Here is a 21,840-nt window from a genome sequence, read left to right as displayed (position 1 = left end):
GTGGTGTCAACTTTGTGAGTCAGTTGTTCCAAATTTGACAAATACATATTTGTGGGAAATGTTAATCTGATAAATGCTCTTAAACCATATGTGAATGTTACGTAGTCAATGCATTTGGTTGCAATAATTGTAAAGACCAGTTCTCTAATTATATCCCCCTCTAGGCTTTTAACAGCGAGTAGTTTCCCTCCGAATTCTGAAAACAGTACTGCTGAAAATATTTTACAACGCGCTTCGCTTACTTGTAATGGGGGATGGGTTTTAAAGTGAAGGGGGGCACAACAGGGTCAGGGGGAGAGGTGGGGGCCTCTCCCTTTCTCTACAGCAGGGAAGAAAGCGGTCGGGCAAGAAGCATAGCCAAAACCCACAGCTAGGGAGAGAGGGAGTAGAGAAATAGATGGGGGAGGGACCGAGTTGGAGCAAGAGCGCGGCTTATTGGTAGGCAGGGAAGTGCTCTCTCGATGGATTGACTCGGTATGGATCGAATTACACCATTTGCCGTACATTAGTTTGTTTTTCTCCCTGCCCGGAGCAAGCCAAAGGAGAGAAGTTGGTCTACTACGTGCACAATTGTTGGATTATAGCAAAAAAAAGGATACGAAATATCTATTCAAATGAGGTGAGTTAAATCTTTTACGGTGGTTACTTTTTATTTTGCAGTGAGTATCGAAAGACGTTTAAAACTGAAGGGAAAGATTTCCTAGGCTATTTGTTGCAGCGCAGAGGGATCCCTGCACAAGTGGTGGATGCAGGACGAAAATAGTTATATGGCTATTTTTACGTTATATTAATCACAAATGTTGTGGGCAATTGAAATTGACAATATAGGTAAAAAGTAATCTTGTAGGTATCTAGAGTGCCGTGATTTTATTTCTGCCAGTGCGCATGAAAGGATATTCACCACTATTGTTTTTTCTCCCTCTGATTTTCCTAAGTTAATGGTTTAGGGGGGGATGGGATGGGGGGCTGCCGTACCGCTATTTGATCGCTGTTGAGCTTTAGGGATCAGTCAGCAACGAGCCGGGCCCAGGGACAGTCAGTGAAGTCAGAGGGAGAATGAATGCTGCTCTATGAGTATCGGAATTAATTTCTGTGCGCAAATGGATGAATCTGTTGGGATCGTATGGCACCAAGGATGAGGACGGTTTACGTTTATGATGTCCCTGAAATGGATTCATATTAAAACGGAATATAGCCTCATTTGGATTTGACATCTGACAAAGCTTTCATGACAGATTTTGGAGCCTGAAGGTAGGTTGTATTATTTGCCCATTGTGTGGTTCCAGTAGTGCGTAAAATAGTTAAAGTGATTGTGTTTTTCGATACTAAATTGACCAATTAGCATATTATTGTGTTATTTGATATGCTATTATATCCCAATCCGATGGACTTTTAAATACTTAGAATCTGGCAACGCTCGGACACAAATCATTCACTCCTGTGAAAAACAAAAGTAGATCGAACAAGCTAGTATCACTATCGTGAATCAACCAACCAATTTAGGTTGACAAAGATGAGTGTTCTGTCGAATGATTATCTTTATAGATGGCCAAGTACAGATAAGATAACGGTCGAAGTGAGGCACGAATGTTGAATGAAAGTGAAAAGAGAAGATGGGCAGGAGACGGTAAGGAGATCCACGGAGCGCACGGGTGCGTTGTGGCATTAGTTGTTTAGACCACAATTCACCTGCCGTTCATTCAGAACGGCTTGAATAGAGGCAAAAGTAGAGTAATAATGTATAAAGTCCTCCTATCCTATATTTTATTCTAATGGAAACCAATTACGCTGTGATACATTGGTTCGATATCAGACCAATCAACGTTGTATTAGCTACCTATAAAAGTAGACATTTTTATTAACATACGGTAGGCTACGTTAAAATCGAAAACCTTACCAGTTAGTTAGACTGCAATCGGAACATGCACTTCAGCCAAGTTTCCGCATATGAGACTATGCTATATTACCTATAGGTCTGCTATCATAATTGTGTATCTATTTAAGCAAGGATTTAAAAACATTGTAAATAGGTAGGATCCCTCAGCTTTCTCTGAGCCCAACCCGGCTGCATTAGTGCTTGAATCAATTTAGCATACCCCCATTAGGCTAGTCTACTGGCTTGTCACTCTGATCTACTGTTGCCCTCCTCACTGTTGTCTTTTGAATTCATGTGAACGAAAGGATTTACCACGGATCAGTCTTGAATGCTTTTATACCCTCAACAGCACAATACTTGTTTAGAGCGCAGTCTTCAGCTAGTATCCTGTGCTTTAGAAATGCCACACTGTGCCAGTGTACCCACGAATTGATTGTAACCTAAATAACTAGCCTACTATAGCAAAACGGAGTTATCATCTGTGAGAATAGGTTAAGTATTTTAATAAATGTATGCGGCGCGACTGGAGTTTAGGCTACTAATGTAATGACAGCAGTATAGTGTCCGAGAAGTCAATATTCCACACATTAGATTGTGCGGAGCATGGTCTTTTTATTGTTTGATATAAACACACCTGTTTTTGAAAAACGTTGCTTTTAGGCAAAGATGATTGAGCTAAACAGCGGGCAAATTGCTAAATGAAGGTTGGGTAGTTCAGTAAGGCATGAATCCAATAAATAACGTTAGTTCGTGAAATTCCTCTTCCTGAAATTTTTACAGAACTGGGGATAAATAAGTCCGTATTCCAAGTTCGGTTTGATAATCATTTCCATCTCAAATTCTTTTGTTAATCAGCTTTGTTGGCCAATTTGAGGAAAAAGGGTGGGGCAGATAATATGGCTTTATGCAGGTGCCACTCAGAAATCACAATCAACAAATAAAATACTGTCTAATCCCTTTATTTTTGGTCAACCAGTCCGTTAGTATCAGTTCTGTCTTTTGATGTAAGGAGATTGATGCTGTGTGACAGTGAATATTGTCTAAATATTTATAATATCATACATAATAAATAGCACATTTATTTTTAGAATGGCTGGTTTTAAGATAGCAGACACTTCCCTATTGCCATTTACTTTGCACTTCATACTTTTGTTTATAAGCTATAGTATTTTCACTTTTGGTTAAATGCTAACTGCATTTCATTGGCTCTGTACTCACACTGGGCACAATAACAAGGTTGATAATAAGCTAATGTTGCGCATAGTAAGGTGCAACAGTTGGCCCAGGTATATCCCAACTGAGGTGGATATCAAACTCTCAACCATGTGTAGCAAGTCATGCTGAAACTAAGCCATCAGGGCTGTTTACAGACCAGCTGGCCGCTGAGTTTTCCTCCAGCTCACTGACCACACAATCAGGGAACAACGACCAGAACAGACACCGTTAACCTCCACAGCAGCCAGCTGTGACCCCGGAACAGCCTGCGTTAACCCCTTGAATGGCCCGAGCTAACCTCTGACAGACTGAGGACAGGGCTTGTCCTGGACTGCTGATCTAGGATCCGATAACCAGCCCCAATATCTGATCCATGACTAGTGATCAGGATCGGCCTCTACCTACTCTCCAGGATCAGGCAGCTGTGGACCCTGTAGGACTTGAACTGGAACCCTTCCTCCTCCTACCCCAACTAGCCACATCGCCCAGAGGAGCACTGGTAGCTGGTCTGGCCCTACCCCCCATATGAGCCCCAGACCAGCTACCCCTACTCCCCCAGAGGAGCCCCAGACCAGCTACCACTACTCCCCCAGAGGAGCCCCAGACCAGCTACCCCTACTCCCTCAGAGGAGCCCCAGACCAGCTACCCCTACTCCCCCAGAGGAGCCCCAGACCAGCTACCCCTACTCCCCCATATGAGCCCCAGACCAGCTACCCCTATTCCCCCATATGAGCCCCAGACCAGCTACCTCTACTCCCCCATATGAGCCCCAGACCAGCTACCACTACTCCCCCAGAGGAGCCCCAGACCAGCTACCACTACTCCCCCAGAGGAGCCCCAGACCAGCTACCCCTACTCCCCCATATGAGCCCCAGACCAGCTACCCCTACTCCCTCAGAGGAGCCCCAGACCAGCTACCACTACTCCCCCAGAGGAGCCCCAGACCAGCTACCACTACTCCCTCAGAGGAGCCCCAGACCAGCTACCACTACTCCCCCATGAGTAGGGCTGCTGACGGGGGTGGGGCTCCATTGTGTTGCTGTGCCCAAAGCCCCTTTGTTCACCAGTCACACCTGCAGCTCAGCTCTTTGTGCTCCACTACAGCAGAACTACCGCTGAGAGCAGCCTTTCTCATGTTTCACTCCTCCTCTCACGAAGGTAGGAAAGGAGAGAAGGAAGGAGGGAGGGAAGAGAGAGGAGGAAAAAGGGAGGGCTGTTGTAGTTGCCAACTCTGTGCAGCAACAAGTCAAGCCACTTCAGAAGTAATCCTGAGGTAAATACACAGCGATTAGGTGTTGTTATTATAGAACAGAGGGAGGCAGCGGTAATCATTTCTCTGCCTGGCTAGACCGTTTTAATCATCTGGCTGAATCCCCTCCAGTGCCAACTCTCTGATTACTTTCTCCAACCTCCAAACAAGACAACAAATTTAGATCATGTTTCCAATTTGGAACAACACATACATCCAGTAACAAACACATAAACACACCGTCACACACACACTCTCCTCAGACTTGTGTGCAAGCACAACTTTTTCAGAGGCCATCTCTCACTTAAATTTGGTGTGGAGGTAAGTTCAACGGTTGAGTTGGAACTCCTCTGCAGTTCTGTGGTTTCCCAAATCATTTGTGTTTACAGCTCAATGTGGTGACGATGTCACAATGGGCCCCCTGAACGGCAGCCATTGTTCCACCGGGTTACAAACAGCCCATCACACTCATGGATCAGTTAGCAAACAACACAACCTTGTTGTTGACCTTTTAAAAAAAATCTTTTTAGTGGGCAAATTCCTCTGGTTAGGATGCTCTGCACTGGGCGGTGCCAGCCTCGGTTCTGGTATAGTCGAACACAAAGAAGTTTAGACGTACACCTAACAAACCAGTTGGGGATGAATCACATCCAGGAAGACTCAAAAGGCAGTGAGTTGTTTCCTTAAAGCCAGTACGGTTGTAAAATGCAATCTGGAGAAAATGAATAAGGAGGGCTTGGTAGAGTGACTAACAAGATGAAATAGCTCTCTAGCAAGCCTTCTCCTCCCCCCAACCCCCACCTCTCTCTTTAAACGGCATGGTTCTGAGCCAAGAATATCAGCAGAGAAAGTGCGTGATTGTAGGACATTGAAAATCCTGTAATAACAGAGGGAGAGAGGGGGCAGGCTGAATAGTCCTGTTGCGTGACTAGCTCTGTCTCGGGGCCTACACACACACACACACACGCATACTGGAGGGCAGGAACAGGAGAGCATAGAGGAATAGTCAATAGAAAACATGCTGGGCTCACTGGAGATTGAGAAGTAATTTTAGATCGCTGACCTCTGAATGTCTTCTGTTACTGTTTTGCATTAAACTTTCTGAGGAAAGCCTTTCGCCCTTGTGGTTGTGCTATTACCATGCAGGGAATCATAGGAGGAGGCAGTGACTATAGCTGCTGTTTTTTTTTTTTTCAAGGTTTTTTTCGACATGAATGGTTCAGCAAGCCTCAACCTGGGAGAGCTGTGACTTCAAGTTCTGGGAAAGGACAATTATTTTAATGTGAATCAAAGCATGTTGGGGCTTGAGGCAGCCCGAAGCAAAGTGATACGGCTTTAGAAATTAATATATGGGATTGTGTCTTTATTTAACTTTCGTTTACTCCCTTAATAGTGTGGTACGATTGTTTTCTCGACATCTGTTGTTGCTGCCTCTAGATTCCCTTGGAAACGAGATGATTAATCTCAAATGGTTTTCTATCCCACGTGCACATTTCAAGACAGTTATGGGCTGTGTGTCTTGTACGGACTGGTTTTGTGTGTCCTTTGAGCCAGTGCCACCCCTAGCACCCTCCGTAGAGCCCCATTCCTCTCCCTCTACTGATGTAGCGAGGGCGAGCTGATGACAGTCGCACTTCTCTATGGATCTGTGAGTCCCTCTGCATAGATCTTGTGAGTCCCTCTGCATAGATCTGAGATTCATGTGGAGGAGCCAGCAAATCATTTGTATCTTAATTAGAGAACAGAATCTCCTGCTGCCTCCATGGCTCATAAATCAGAGGCGTGACGACCTTTTGCGCTGGGTAACGTGGCTCACATTGTGCAGGAACCAAACCTCTAATTTCTCTAATAACTGGACTAATTGGAGAGAAGTGCTGACTTGTCGGGGCTGTGCAACACTACTGGCTGTCATAATGGCCCTGCACTGGGCTTCCCACTGAGTGCTCAAGAGGTGTCATTACCTAGACAGAACCGCATTTGCCATGCCAGTCACCCACCCCTCATCTCCCTCACTGTAAAATCAGACAGTCCGCACTCTGACGAGCTCCATCGTGGTGACTCCCTGTTCCGCACATCGACATGAGACCCCTTGGTAAATGATCTACATTAACATAGATCAACACACAGGCGCTAATGTATCAACAGAGTCCATGCATCACAAAGGGAAACACTCTCTGGGTGGGTCACATATTCTATAGATCGCTATAGGCTGTGTGTGTGTTTGTGTACATCCATAGATGAGCATAAGAGGGGCCTAGAGCAGACTGATCAGGCATACTTCCCGGGTGGATCAATCAGAGCACTAATGGGCTGGCAGGCAGGGCGTACAGCCAGCTCTGGAGCAGGTGTGCTCTGGGGCTAATTGAAAACGTGTCAATACTGGCGTCGCGTCTGTGTGTATCCACGTGCACAGCGGTGTGCACGCCTGACGATGTGCGTTGCGGTATGTATGTCTGTGCACGTGTGTGTTTGTGCGTGTGGCCGTGTCCTGGTGGGCTCCAGGCTAATCCGTTCCCGGCCTGTGTGCGATGTACACCGCTAAATGTTTTTTTCCGTTCTAGCACCGTCCTCATGAATAATTTGTTTGCCCCTATAAATATTTGAATGTACATTGTTCATTAATATGCACACACAGACAGTCTCTAAACCATTGTCCTACAAGTGGGCACACACACACACACGTACTGTCAGTCATTCAGTTGCTGCTACTTTTACACACAACAGTCATTGTCTGTGTGGGTAGTCTTTGTATGAGGGTAAGCCACGCTTTGCGGATGATGTAAAAAATCCCCTTTGTAAAATTCCCGAGCTCAAACAGGATCAGAATCACAGATTAGTTAGATTAAACACCACACACACATGATACTGATGAAGGAGCATTCGAGTCCTTTAGACAGGATGTAAGGGAGTTTGGAAGTGACTAAAGACAGTGGGGTTCTAATCAAGACTTGCTGATGAAGCGGTTGTTTCGGCTCCAGAATTAACCTATCAGAGCACAGATGTCCGCAGACAGGGTGCCTGATAGGCTACAAACAGGGTGAACTTCCTGTATAGCCTCCCTGCACCCAGACACCCATCGGCCTGTTGGCTGACCTTCCCCAGTACAGCAGATGCTGGGAATAGCTGTTAGAGGGATGCCAAGTCCTGCCACTAAGCGCTCAGTCAGCGCAACGCTTCCTGACAGTGTGTGTGTGTGTGTTCCAGGTAACATCTCCATCAGTGTGAACCAGGAAGAGTGGTCTTTGAGCAGCCATGGGCCAGAGAGATGGGCTTCTGTTCAGTTTGCTGCTGCTGCTGCTGGCAGCCTCACACACCCTCCATGCAGTCAGCTTCCCCGAAGACAACACACCCCTGGACACTGTCGACGCACACTGTGAGTACACACACACACAGAAACACACCGCAAACACACACAGAAACACACTTCCCGAACATTACGGGCTGTGTGTGTATAATGGGACGGGGAAGATGTCTGTTGGGAAGCCAGAGCGGGCAAATCAAATCCATTCTTAGTGTGACGCACCCACGGTAATAAAATTGATCTGGTTCATCTTCGTTTGTAGCGTCAAGTAGATTCCGTTTTCCTCCCTCCGTGATGGACTGTGTGAACACTAGAGAGATGTGCTGACCGCGGCAGCCGTAACTCTGGCACACACACAGCCAAATCCAAGGCATTCATTACATTACTGAAAGATTTCTATAAAGCTGTTACTAACAGCATATTTACGGGTGATCAACACAATCGATCCAGAGTGTGGTCCAGGGCGCATCAGACCAAGCTAGTGTGGGTGTGTGGTCAGGGACTACAAGTGACTACATTTACATTTTACATTTAGCAGATGCTCTTATCCAGAGTGACTTACAGTAAGTACAGGGACATTCCCCGAGGCAAGTAGGGTGAAGTGCCTTGCCCAAGGACACAACGTCATTTTGCACGGCCGAGAATCGAAACCAACAACCTTCTGATTAATAGCCCGACTCCCTAACCGCTCAGCCATCTGACTCATCTGACACTAAGTGTGTTATTCCCCCCCAGTCTCCCGGCAGTACCCCGTGTTCAGAGGCAGGCCCTCTGGAAACGAGTCACAACACCGCCTCGACTTCCAACTAATGACCAAAATACAGGACACACTGTTCATCGCTGGCAGGTAAACACAAAAACACACACAAATACACAAACATACACAAACACACACAAATACACAAACGGACACTTCATCATTGGCAAGTAAATAGAGCTGTAAGGTATATATAAAAAAAGCTCTTAGCCTTATTGGATCTGGGGAGGTAGAGTCCAGGCCTGACACATGAGGTATATGGCAGTATTGATGTAGAGGCGGGTGTATATCACAAAGGCTTGCTGCAATGTCAGATCCACTCCAGTCTCCCGGGATAGCTGCTGTTTATGTCAGACTGCAGGAAATACTAACATTGATGGCCTTCTAAACTGGTACCTTCTAAATAGTGGAAACATTGTTTGTGTTACAGCGCCGTATATATGTTTCCAAAGCCAGCAATCGTAGTACAAATGTAATGTTAATAGCTAAATAATTGCTAGGCCCATACAAAATGCATAGGTGCAGTAGTTCATTTTGCTATTCTGTTTCAGAGTGTTTATGTGTTTGTGGGATGTGCCTGATCTGTGTGTTTCTCTTGTGTGTCACAGGGACCAGGTGTACTTAGTGAGTCTGAGGGAATCCTACAGGAATGAGATCATTCCATACAGGGTAAGACTCTGTCCAGGAGACCAGGGCAAACCCATAAACACACAAGGGCTTCCTAGGAAAAACAACCTCATAAATCGTACCCAAGTCTTGCAGCTCATAAACAAGGACGTGGAAAACACTAATATGTGTGTGCGAGCGCCTTTGCCCAGTATGTGGACTGACTTTTCCGGTCCTTTCCGTCTGAAATACAGAAGCTAACATGGAGATCAGGCCAGGCGGACCGAGAGATGTGTGCAGTGAAGGGAAAACACAGAGTAAGTAACTTCAGCATGTCAAATCATCTCTCATTGACTAATGGTTTCAGTGTACCACTAGCTCCTCTGGGGATTATTATAATTCTAGCTGCCAGTGTGCTAAAGCTCTGATGCTGCTCCCTCTTCCAGGACGAGTGCCATAACTTCATCAAAGTGCTGGTTCCCAGAAACGACGATCTTGTGTTCATCTGCGGCACCAACGGCTTCAACCCTATGTGCCGATACTACAGGGTGAGTCTGAAAAAACGCTCGTAACGTTTACGTGTTTAAGTGTTTGTGTGTGATAGAGGACCGAGGAAGAGAGAGGGGGGGGGGGGGGGGGGGGGGGTCGAGGGAGCTTTCTTTACGTCTCTTTCTGTGTGTCTGGTGTAATGTTTGTTTGTGTCGGTTCTCATTCAGCTGGACAACCTGGAATTTGACGGAGAGGAGATCAGCGGGCTGGCTCGATGCCCATTTGATGCCAAGCAGACCAATGTTGCCCTTTTCGCTGGTATGACAATCACCACCTAAACACACAAACGTATACACCCTCCCCCTCCACACACACAGACGCACACTCACACACAAACACACTAAATAACGGCTTATGAGCGATGGCTGAGATGGGACTTATACCATATAACGCAGCTCATAGGTCAGGGTCAGCAGTCCTCATCACTGAGATACAAGACAGAGTCCTAAACTCCCGTGTCGTTCCAGATGGGAAGCTGTACTCTGCCACGGTGGCTGACTTCCAGGCCAGCGACGCCGTCATATACCGCAGCATGGGCGACGGGTCCGCCCTCAGGACCATCAAATACGACTCCAAGTGGCTGAAAGGTAAACGCACTCTCTCTCCCCTCCCTTTCCTTGGTGGCCCTGGAGAAACAGGGATCCTGTCAGGAAAAGGCTGTTCCCGTCCGGGCGTCACACGTTTCTAGAAGTTGCAGTATCCAGGCGCTCCGGCGTGTCCCCGTTCCCGCTGGACATGTCCGGTCTCCCCCAGACTATCTAGGTCACTCCCAGGCAGAGACAGCCCCAGTGAGCACACTGAAATATTCAAGACAGAGAGCTGAGTGGTGACCATGCAAAAATACTCTCCCCCGTTCCCTTTCAGAGCCTCACTTCCTGCACGCAGTGGATTATGGGAATTACGTGTACTTCTTCTACAGAGAGATTGCGGTGGAACACAACAGCCTGGGCAAGGTAATGTGCATCAACACCACATCCCCCCCGCAACTAATGCCGTTCTCACAATTCAACCGCAAAGTCTAACATACAGGAGATAACTAATGGTCTGGATGTTGTCGGCCTGTACTTGAAGGCACACGGACACACACACAGACATAAAATAAGACACAAAAGCACACACACACACACACTACTTCTTACATCTCCCCAGTGGAGTGGATGATTAGCGTCTGAGTGATAGTTGCGGCCGTGTCCAGATATGCCCATGCCTCATCGTGATCTGTGGTGTTCTGGCCAGGCTAGTTATGTCCTCTCTCCATCCCCAGCTAATTAAAATGTTAGCCTTACTAATGCTAGAAATGACACCTGTGCTGCGATGGAGGTTTGCACTGGTGAATTATTTACAATGTTTCTGCTGGTTGCTTCACATGCTTCATTTACAGGCTGAGCCCTGGCAACATTTAGAATCACACACACACGGCGGCATACACACACACATGCAAGCACACACACACACACACACACACACAAGCACACACACACACACGCATAAACACTCAGAGGTCGAGCAATCACAGGACAACCTATCAGGCGTCCTAAACCCCTGGCCTTAACTAAGAGAATGTCTTAGATAAGAGCACTTACAGGCCTACTTGTGTGCATGTGAATGTGTGCCCTAGTGTGTGTGCGTGTTTGTGTGTGCGTTGCTGCGAGTCAGTCACAGGATAGAGTGATGTATTATTCAATGGATGGAAGTGTTTTAGTGACGCAGAATCTGTAGACTTATTTCCCTCTTCTTTTTTCTACCCTCACCCCCCCCCCCCCTTCTATCTCTCCTCTCTGCCTTCAGGCGGTGTATTCCCGTGTGGCGAGGATCTGCAAGAACGATGTTGGCGGGTCCCAGCGCGTGTTGGAGAAACACTGGACGTCGTTCGTGAAGGCCAGACTCAACTGCTCCGTCCCAGGAGAGTCCTTCTTCTACTTTGACGTCCTGCAGTCCATCACCGACATCATCGACATCAACGGAGTCCCATCCCTAGTGGGCGTGTTCACCACTCAGATGAACAGGTAAAGGCTGAGCCGCCTGTCAATCAACCAACAACCAATCAGTCGAATGACAGTTTCACAAAAAAAAACATCCCAGTAGTCTACACGTGGAGGTAAACAGAAGGTTGCTTCGACCCCTGGCGTCAAACGTAACCGCCGGCTGTTTTTTGGTTTCTCTAGTATCCCAGGCTCCGCGGTGTGCGCCTTCTCCATGGCAGACATAGAGAAGGTGTTCCGGGGTCGTTTCAAGGAACAGAAGACCGCTGACTCAGTGTGGACTGCCTTCCCAGAGGACAAACTGCCTAAGCCCAGGTAGACATTTTGACGGCTTTGCCTCCACACAAAAAAACACACAAGGGAACACCATAAACCATGAGAATCAGAATCTGTTTGGGTTTTTTTGCCATGTAAGTTAACACAAACACATAATTTACTGTGGCAGGAAGGTGCATATTTAGTGTGGCAGGAAGGTGCATAGGTCAAAATGTTTGAGGGCTACATTTCACTCTTTACATGACAGCCGTTTAACCTTTCCTCACGGTTTCCCTGAAATCAAATCTCTGTCATGAGAGATCTGGTCATGGTAGTTACTCTGCTCACTTGCCAGCTGGTGATTATTAAATAATTAATGATATATAATTACACTCAATGCATTTTTAACCTGCTCGCTATCAGCACAAACAGGTAGGCAAGCCTTATGTCCAAATTCAAAGTCCCCAAGCTGCTAATTACGGATGTAAATCATTTATAGAGGAGAGTCACGCAGGCTGGATATTTCTCCTCTGGATTTCCACCAAGGGTCATTGTGGTCCCAATAAAGCACCTGCTCTTCTCTGTACCACGCCCCCTATTCAGTACAATTGAATTGACTCAACTTTATTCGTCCCTGAGGGGTGCTGTGGTGTGACCTCTGACCCCGTGTGTGCCTTATCTCAGGCCTGGCTGCTGTGCGGGTCACGGCGACGCTGAGACCCTCAAGAGCTCCATCGAGTTCCCCGACGACACCCTCATGTTCATCAAGTCTCACCCCCTCATGGACGTCGCCGTTCCCTCCATGGGCGACGAGCCCTGGTTCACCAAGACACGCGTCAGGTGAGACGGACGCACATGCAGCACAGGCGCCCCGAGCACACACACACACACACACAACCATGAAGCCTCAATGCAGCAGCCTGGGTTGGAATCCAGCCTTGGCCCTTTGCTACCATGTCCTCCTCCTCTCCCTCTCTCCCTCTCTCCCTCTCTCCCTCTCTCCCTCTCTCCCTCTCTCCCTCTCTCTCTCTCTCTCTCTCTCTCTCTCTCTCTCTCTCTCTCTCTCTCTCTCTCTCTCTCTCTCTCTCTCTCTCTCTCTCTCTCTCTCTCTCCCTCTCTCCCTCTCGCCCTCACTCCCTCTCTCCCTCTCTGCCTTTGCTGTCACACGTCATTTAAAACTGTCTCATAACGCATGAAAAATGCCCAGAGAAAATCTATCTTTAAACATACACAACCATGTGCACAAGGAGTGACTAACTAGGCTGCCTGACCCATGTGCGTGCAGGTACAGGCTGACAGCGCTGGCTGTAGACAATGCTGCTGGGCCTTACAGGAACTATACGGTGGTGTTCATCGGCTCTGAGGCTGGGGTGGTGCTCAAGGTCCTGGCTAAGACCTCCACCTCCTCCATCAATGACAGCCTGCTGCTGGAGGAGATTGATGTCTTCAACAAAGCCAAGTATGCAGTGTTCTGTCTATCCGTCTCTCTCTCTCTTTCTCTCTCTTTCACGCTTTCTCCCCTTCAACAGTTTGTTTTCTCCCTGACCTCCTCCTCCTTGTTTGGAAGAGGCACAGGTAGCTTTGATTCAGGTGTGAGAGGGAAGTGGCACAGGTGTGTGTCAGTCAGAAGTGACAGTGATAAACTGTGGTGAAGCCCTTTGTGGTTCTTTTTCCCCACAGCTGATTAGATCTACTGAGTGAAACAGTAGACTTCCCTATCAGGCTAAACGTTGGGTCAGGTTACTTATCTTTTCCCTCTCTTTATCTCTCTCTCTCTTTATCTCTCTCTCCCCAGGTGCTTGTCTAATCGTGAGGATGACAGGCGTGTTCTCTCCCTGCACGTGGACAGAGAAACACACAGTGTGTATGTGTCCTTCTCCAGCTGCGTGATCCGCATGCCGCTGAGCCGCTGCGAACGCCACGCCTCCTGCCACAAGTGAGTCTACACACACACACACACCACGCACGCACGACACACACACCCCACACACACACCACACGCACGCACACCCCACGCACGCACGCACACACACACACACACACACACACCACACCACACACACACCCCACACACACACACCACACACACACACACCACACACACGCACGCACGCACACCCCACACACACACCACACGCACGCACACGCACGCACGCATGACACACACAGCCACCGACGTAACCAAAAGGAAGAAAAGAAGAAAAAAAACTAAACAAAGGTGACTTTCAGGTTACATGTCAAGTCATGCGTTCAAAGGTTCATCGTTTTGTTTTCTGTTGAATGTCATAAGAAGCAAAGATAATAAACCGGGCCTGGTCTTCTTGTGGTTAATGTTCAGTCAGGCAGGTTTTTAATGATTATGGTACCGTGATGTAATGGTACACTGTTTCCCAGTATTGTTTAACCCTGTGGTGTGCCCGTGTACTGGGTGAGTCTGACCAGGGTGTGTCTGGCCCCCAGATCCTGTGTAGCTTCCAGGGACCCTTACTGTGGCTGGAGGCCCAATGGAGTGTGTGAGAGGATTCTGCCTGGAGTCCTGTGAGTACTTCACACATGTAGACAGACCTTGTAAAAACGTGCACATGAGGAGTGACACTGACTTTATATGTCTTGTCTTTTTCCTCTCCATATCTCTCTGTCTCTCTCTTTCTCCGTATCTCTCCTTGTCGCTCTCGCCTTATCGCTTGCCTCTCTTTTTCTCTCAGGACTGGGTACGAGCAGGATGTTGACATCGGTAATACAGCCCATCTTGGAGACTGTCATGGTAAGAACTTTATGTCTATATCAAATCCATTCACCTTCACACACACACACACACACACACACACGCACACACACACACACACACCCAAAACACACCCATCTCCACACACACACCATAAGCCTTCACATCACTTATCATAACCACACCAGTAACATTTCCTTACATAACTCTATGTGTAGTATATTAACACACACATCCACATACATGCCCTTCTGTTACTAATGCCACTTGGGCTTCAACATGAACATATGCTCCGAGTTAGCGGGCAGCGCTGGCACTGCCGTCAAGACAAGACTGGGTTCAGTTGGCACAGGACGTGGGAGGAAAAACTGAAGTAGCATATTTTGAACGCATCCTGGTTTCTTTGTTGAGCCAGGCTGAACCGCAGGACTAGAACTCAGAGCAGAGGATGAACCTCCAGTGTACAGGACTGGGAGAGAAGCTCTGTTAACTCTTGAGAGTGCTTACCCAGTATGATTATGAAAGTGCACTCTCAGTTTGTAGGGTAGCGTTGCTTTGGACGTCATTTGGATACTCCGTTATACTGATTTTCCTGTTCTTTTAATTCTTTTAGCATTTTTGGCTACTACGTCATCGCCAGATTACAAATCATTTGGCGACCCAACCTCTGGTTAGTTTGAAACTTTACTCAAATGTTTTTTTTTCTTTATCCTTTGAGTTCAGCATTTACAAACCTCCCCTTTTCTCCTCCTGCTGCTGGTCACTCATCTTTCTTAACCGATATTTCTTCATCACATCATCTTCTTCATCATCATGGTCATTATCTCCACCAACTACGTCACAGGACTACATCAGTGCTGTCGCACACTTTCTCTTACCTCAACTTCCTGTTTCCTTCCTGGTTTACCTCCTGCATGCCTGTTTGGCCCCTCCCTTTTATGACATCATCAGTGTTGTGTACGAGTCTCCTGTCACCCTCGTAGAGTCAGCTCTCACCTTTCCCCCCTCTCAAATGTCTGAGCCAAACTAATGTACAGATGTTTTACTGAGCGTGGAATTTCCAATTCTACTCTAAAACTATTTTCAACAGGCTATTATACAGCTTTTTGGTGGAAAAAGTAGCCTTTGAACCATACAATATAATACAAAATAACTACAGAATATAATTAGGGACATAACCACAAAGCCTTATGTTTTGTTTTGCTAAACTAACCCAAAGTATCCATCGGCCATGCCTACTAACACTGGTTAACAGTATGCTTTATCCACGTGTCTGCACTGTTTGTTAACAATTTGTTTGTCACCACAGACATGGAGTTGTCCTCAACGCCAGTCACTGGCCAGCCCAGTGGGCCCATAGACCCCCCTGTTCTCACCCCCACTCAGAGCCCCAGCCCTGGGCCTGAGGCTGGGGCTGCTCCAGAGCTCTACGGCTCAGGCTTTGTGCTGCAGGATGACCCAGGCACCTCTCATTCTTTAGAGTCACTCCCAGGGGGCCCAGAGGGTAAGGCCCATAGGGAGAGAACCAGCACGCTGCATGGAACCCTGTCTGATAGCTTCCAGCTGCCACACACACACACACACACACACACACACACACACACTATCTCCCTGTCTCTCTCTCAAACACACACACACACACTCTATCTCCCTGTCTCTCTCACACACACACACACACACACACACACACACACACACACACACACACACACACACACACACACACACACACACACACACACACACACACACACACACACACACACACTATCTCCCTGTCTCTCTCTCAAACACACACACACACACACACTCTATCTCCCTGTCTCTCTCACACACACTTTATCTCTATCTGTCTCTCTCTGACACACACTTGCTCTTTTTGCATACTCAAACACATTCTCTGTCAATCACACAGACATGCACACAAGCACATGAGCACACAGGCAGCTATCCAGGATTTCCATCAGCTGGCATGGCAGATTTAAATCTTTCTTTCTCTTAATTTAGTTTGATATGATTTTGTATCTTTCAATTTTATGTTGCCATGCATTTATATTTTCTAATTCATACATAGTTTTTGATTTATTCAATGTTTTTCTTTTTGTTATAGTTTTTTTTTACATGGTGAAAATTTCTTACTTTCTTTTTCCCATCCTCCTTTTTCTTCACTTCTAATCATTAAACCCTCTTTATCCACACATTCTTTCTGGAAAAAGCTTTTTCTTTGGGACTACTTTCTCTCTGTGCCCGTCCAGGTCTTCAACAGGGTGATGTAGGGTAAAAACCCAGTATGTAGATCACTTCCCAGGCTTCTCCAGCCCTCCAGCACCTCTTTAGATGGATAACTCTGCTAATGTCTGTGGTTACTAACAAACCTTGAGTCTAGTGACACGCCTAGAGCTCCACCTCACGCGTCTGGAAACAAGTTTTGAGGATCTCTCCGGTTCTGCTTTATTTTCTCTGAATAGGGGTCCGCTTTTCTATCTTTTTAACGTAGTGACATGCATGCGGTCAATAAGAAACTATCTGAATTGAGTGGGTATGACAGCGCAACAACCAACGTCTTCATTTTCGACTAACATAGCACTACCTTTCTGTTGATGGGCTCACTTGTGTGGACTTGTCTCGGGCACCTGATCCTTCCTGCCAATTTTCACCATGTTCTCCAGTTCTTACCTTCTCAGGTGTTACAGCAGTTATGGTTCACTAAAATAAAATAAAAATGTGTGAAATCAGATAATGGATGAATGTATTTGAATTTGGCACCAGCTGACAGGCTACGTTTGGGGGGTAAAGGCAGAGACCATGCATGGCTGTGGCAGTGTTCACACACCCACCTGCTCAGGAGGTGCTGTAAGGAGCACTGTGATTGGCTGCTTCAGGTGTGTTCAACCAATGCCTGTGTCTGTTTGTAGGCGTGTGGGAGATCCAGGCAGGAGAGGCCAACCAGATGGTCCACATGAACATCCTCATCACCTGTGTGTTCGCTGCCTTCCTCCTGGGGGCGCTGCTCGCGGGTCTGGTGGTGTTCTGCTACAGAGACTCCTTCCTGCGCAAGCCCAGGCACGTCCACAAGGACACCGAGTCCGCCCCGTCCTGCTCCGACTCCACCGGAAGCTTTGCCAAGCTCAACGGCCTCTTCGACAGCCCTGTGAAGGTACCTAGAATCGATAAGAAACATGTCTTAACTCTTTAGAATAACTGTAGCGTCTTAATACTAAGTGGTGTTGGCTGGTGTTTGAAATCTTCCTTCTGCTGTTGTCTTTAGGAGTACCAGCACAACATAGATACTCCTAAGCTCTACACCAACCTGCTGACCAATGGCAAGGACCTCAACACGCCCAACGGGGACACTAAGACCATGATCCTCCGTGATGGCTGTCAGCCACCCGAGTTGGCCGCCCTGCCCACGCCGGAGTCCACCCCTGTGCTCCAGCAGAAGGGACTGCAGCCCATCAAGAACCAGTGGGAGAGGGCGCACGGCAAGGTCAACAGCGCCCGCAAGGAGCCCAACTCGGCCCCCAAGAGTCCTCAGTTTCTCCCCTCCTCCCCGCCGCCCCCTCACGCCACCGCCCACCACCCCCACCCCGCTCTGGGCCACTCCCACATCCCGAGCGCGGTGGTCCTGCCCAACGCCACGCACGACCACTGCGGCGGTAGCGGCGGCGGCGGCGGCCAAAGCAACGGGGAGGACACACTGCCTCGCTCCGCCGACAAGAAGCAGAAGAACGTGGATCTCCAGAGCGCGCCTGCTCAGCCTAAAAGCAGCAGGAAGGAGCAGAAGAAGACCGTGGACGCCAGGAACACCCTCAACGACCTGCTGAAACACCTCAACGACCCTGGAGCCAACGTCCCTGTGAGCTCCAAGGGGATCCTCCAGGGGGACGGCTCGGGCCCCAGGCCCAGGCAGCACCTCATGCTGGAGCCCATGGAGGCCCTGACCGAGGTGCCTCCGAAGGTTCCCAGTCGCGAGGCCTCACTGTACTCGCCCTCCTCCTCCCTGCCCAGGCACAGCCCCACCAAGAGAGTGGACGTGCCCATGCCCTCCAGCCCCACCAGCCCCACGGGCGGCATGGGCATGGGGGGCACCCTGGAGAGGCAGAGAGGGGGCTACCACCTCCACCGAAGCTCCTCGCAGAGGCACTCTCTCACCTCGCCCAACGGGGTGACCATGGGGGTGTCCCTGTCCCGCCAGCACAGTATGAACAGAGGAGGCTACATGCCCCCCACACCCCCTTCCAGACTGGACTCCCATGGGGGAGCGATGGGGATGGGGCTGCACTCGCCCCATTCGCCACACTCGCCACACCCCCCCTCAATGTCCCGGCAGAGCAGTTACAGCGGCCACGGCTCGCTGCCCCGAACCGGGGTCAAACGGACTCCGTCGCTAAAGCCAGACGTCCCCCCCAAACCAAACGGTTTCGTGCCACAGACTGAGATGAGGACACAGATGAGGGTGGTGAACAAGTTTAGCTACTAAAAGAGCGTTGACATTTTGCGGGCGGGGGGCGGTGCTCTTTCTAGGACTACATCCAGAAGAAGACGTCTTGAAAGCTGCCCCTGAGAGTGGTTCTTCAAGGCCTAGTGTTTGCCAGGGGTGGGGGCTGTTCCTGACACATTCAGACGCACATTCATTCAGAGTCAAAAGGGAACGTGACACATGGTCCGAGATGCGAGGAAGGGAATATTCACCACCCAGGGTTTCTCCAACTTCCATCATCATGTCATGCAGGAGGCTGGTCCCCCCACACACCCCCTCCCCCGGCCTGGAACACAGAAGGATCCGGTAGTTTTGGGACCATGGCTTCACCAGGGTCCAGTGGTTCCTGGGTGTGCAGCCTGTGTTTGGAGGTCTTCCACATCTGTTGGTGTGCCGCGTGAGGTAACCCACCTGTGATACCAGGTCCGACACAGAAAAATACTTGAAGAACGGGTCTCACTCCCACTGAGCGCTGTCTTCCCACTGATGTGAACTTCACAGAGGACCGCTGAGTCTGCATCGCTCAGACAGCTGCTGTCGAGGAGGAAAAACGTCAAGTTTAAAGTTCGCTGCAGATGAGTGTCACTGGTCGGTACTGTCTGCCAGGAGCCTGGACAGCAACACACGTTTCTAGCTGTTTGTATTTCCGAGTGTGTGTGTGTAAGATGGCTGGAGTGTGACCAGGCGTTTAACCATCTCTCACAAGCCACACAGACACACTGCCAAGGTAGAGGCCCAAACCGTAGACCTGCTACACTGTCACTTCTTTCAACTCCAGGACTAATGTCTACAACATGGCTGTATGCGGGCAGTGTTTGTGTGTGACGTGGATGTTCTAACAGGCCACTAGCATAGGAACTCTGTAACTCACTGGGATTTAGCAACACATTCGCTGCTATCGGTTTTAAATGAAACACCTTGTAGTATGTTCGGGCCTTTGATGCATAGATTTCATACAGGCCAGGATGTCTCCTCTTGTGTGTGTGTATGTGTGTGGTGGTGTGTGTGAAAGAGAGCTAGTGTGTGTGTGTGTTTCTGTTGTGTGTTACTGTGCTGAAGCCCACACTTCAGCAGTGCACCGTGCTGGTGCTCTGGGCTTGTCGACACAAAGGCAGATGGCCTTTCTAGGAGATCATCTCCTCCGTCCTCAACGGGAAGAGGTTGGCTTTGGCGAACACGTTTCCAGAGGCCTAGTTCTCTTTCAATGTAGCAACGGTTTTAACTCTCGCGCAAACTAGTATATCGAAATGTTTTGAATATGCTGGTTTTGGTGTTTTTCTTACTCATGAATAGGTCCAATATTTCTTTTCTGATGCACCGCAACTGGGTTCCTTTATGTCGATGTGGAAAGCATCCTGTTCTCCAGGCCACACCCATAGCGGAGTGCGTCTGAGTTTCCAGTCCTGGAAGTCAAGTTTCTGGAGCTAGTGTTTGACCCCCGTCGTAAGAGTCAGTGTAATGGTTCCTGCACCCCTTGGGAGTGGCCAGTGTACAATCGCAGCAACATCTACCAATGTGTCCCAATGAGTCATGCTGGTAATGACAAGATCCTGTACATATTATAAATATATGAGTATAAATATTTTTAGGCAAGTGAACCTGAATCTGTGCATCGTGTGCCTTATTCAATGAATGATCTATATACTGTAAGATTAAAAACCGTCAATTGAATCCAAAATCAGTCACACATTTCCAAATTGAAAAGAATTCCCCACGTCCAAACTGCATCGATCCTGAATTGAGAGATTTAGAGACAAACATTCCAATCGCAGAGTGCAAGCTGATGAACCGAGGTCGCGACCTCTTTTGCGACCTCGTTCCTTCCTTCTGTGGTCGTGCAGAGCTGCCACACACAGTTGCCATGCAGTGAATGTATTATCACGACAGAGGGATGTAGTCTGACTTCACGTTAGCTTCCTGACACTCCTACACCCTGCTCTCTCCAGGATTGTCAAACTACGTACAAACCAATTTGGGTTGTTCGGAACCAATTTGTTCCAATTTGTGTTTTTTTCCGGGTGGGGCAGTGGTCATGCAGTAACAAAACACAGACAGTGATTGGCTGGTACGAAGTGGATGGAAGGGGTTATTGGGAAACACTCTTTTTCCTAGAAGATGAGGTATATGATGGAGCTTTCATCTTTGAGGGGACAAGTGGCAGTTAGGAGCCCAAAGCCACATTTTGTGTTTACATGATGATTGTATGTTAAGCCTCGGCTCTCAGTAATTCTCTGATGTAACCAGTGTTTGGGCTTTCACTCTCTCACCACACACGCAAAATGCAAACACACACACACATACTCCATTGCAGAGACTGGCTGTGCTCAGCTGCCTTGTACATTGCAATATGAACTGAATATTTGTGTTGCAATTTCAATTAAAGCCTTTATATTTCAGTCCATGCTCTGTGTATGTGCAAATGAACCAGAATTGTCTCCAGTTTTGTTTTTAATACTGTGCAACATAGAACGGCCAGCTTTATGTTCTCCTGAGTGTTTGAGCTTGTAGATATGTTGTAAAGTTGTACTGTGAATGTGTACATAATTATGTCTTTTGTTTCAGGATATTTTCTGTTGATTTTTTTTTTTTAACACAGCATGTATAGTTGAAATAAAATATTACTGCACAGAACACCTGGAGTCATGTTTGCTTCTCACTACTTTACGTTTAAGTAAATATACATTTTGATGGGTGGGACAAACTGTAGCTAAAGTTGGTTTGAGTTGAAAGATGGCCCTTAGCAAGGTTTCCAATAACAAAAATAGTCCAGAGACGTTTAGATGTTGCAGTGCTGAGGGCTATTTTTAGATCCTGGTTGTTTTGAAGTTAGGGGCCAGTGGAGAG

The 21,840-nt window shown here is 48.0% G+C and overlaps 1 protein-coding gene across 3 annotated transcripts; it reads left to right on the top strand.

Moving 5' to 3' along the window:
• The first annotated feature begins 527 nt into the window (after nt 1–527).
• sema6d (semaphorin 6D) lies at nt 528–21,621 on the top strand. Of its 3 annotated transcripts, none has more exons than XM_067248612.1 (20): nt 528–619; nt 7,546–7,714; nt 8,378–8,489; nt 9,008–9,068; nt 9,260–9,322; nt 9,452–9,553; nt 9,722–9,812; nt 10,022–10,141; nt 10,419–10,507; nt 11,343–11,560; nt 11,720–11,851; nt 12,476–12,631; nt 13,077–13,250; nt 13,587–13,727; nt 14,252–14,329; nt 14,497–14,555; nt 15,130–15,186; nt 15,826–16,020; nt 17,432–17,673; nt 17,785–21,621. In XM_067248612.1, exons 2-20 carry the CDS (start codon nt 7,594–7,596, stop codon nt 18,994–18,996), a joined length of 3,423 nt encoding a protein of 1,140 aa, XP_067104713.1. In that variant the 5' UTR covers nt 528–619; nt 7,546–7,593; the 3' UTR covers nt 18,997–21,621. The 3 variants fall into 3 exon arrangements, with proteins under 3 accessions (XP_067104713.1, XP_067104712.1, XP_067104714.1); XM_067248611.1 differs by lacking the exon at nt 528–619 and adding an exon at nt 1,061–1,251; XM_067248613.1 differs by lacking the exons at nt 528–619; nt 15,130–15,186; nt 15,826–16,020 and adding an exon at nt 1,061–1,251.
• The last annotated feature ends 219 nt before the right edge of the window (nt 21,622–21,840 follow it).

This window comes from Osmerus mordax, chromosome 13 (assembly GCF_038355195.1).
Source record: "Osmerus mordax isolate fOsmMor3 chromosome 13, fOsmMor3.pri, whole genome shotgun sequence".
NCBI classification, from domain to species: domain Eukaryota; kingdom Metazoa; phylum Chordata; class Actinopteri; order Osmeriformes; family Osmeridae; genus Osmerus; species Osmerus mordax.
Note: the sequence above shows the minus strand (reverse complement) of the source record. Positions and strands in the feature narration are given on the sequence as shown.

Excerpts from the sequence above, each read along its gene's own strand:
- sema6d (XM_067248612.1), top strand. The coding sequence starts at position 7,594 with ATGGGCCAGAGAGATGGGCTTCTGTTCAGTTTGCTGCTGCTGCTGCTG. Across the intron at positions 9,323-9,451 it reads CAGTGAAGGGAAAACACAGA|GACGAGTGCCATAACTTCAT; the intron begins GTAAGTAACTTC and ends TCCCTCTTCCAG. Across the intron at positions 14,330-14,496 it reads AGGATTCTGCCTGGAGTCCT|GACTGGGTACGAGCAGGATG; the intron begins GTGAGTACTTCA and ends TTTTTCTCTCAG.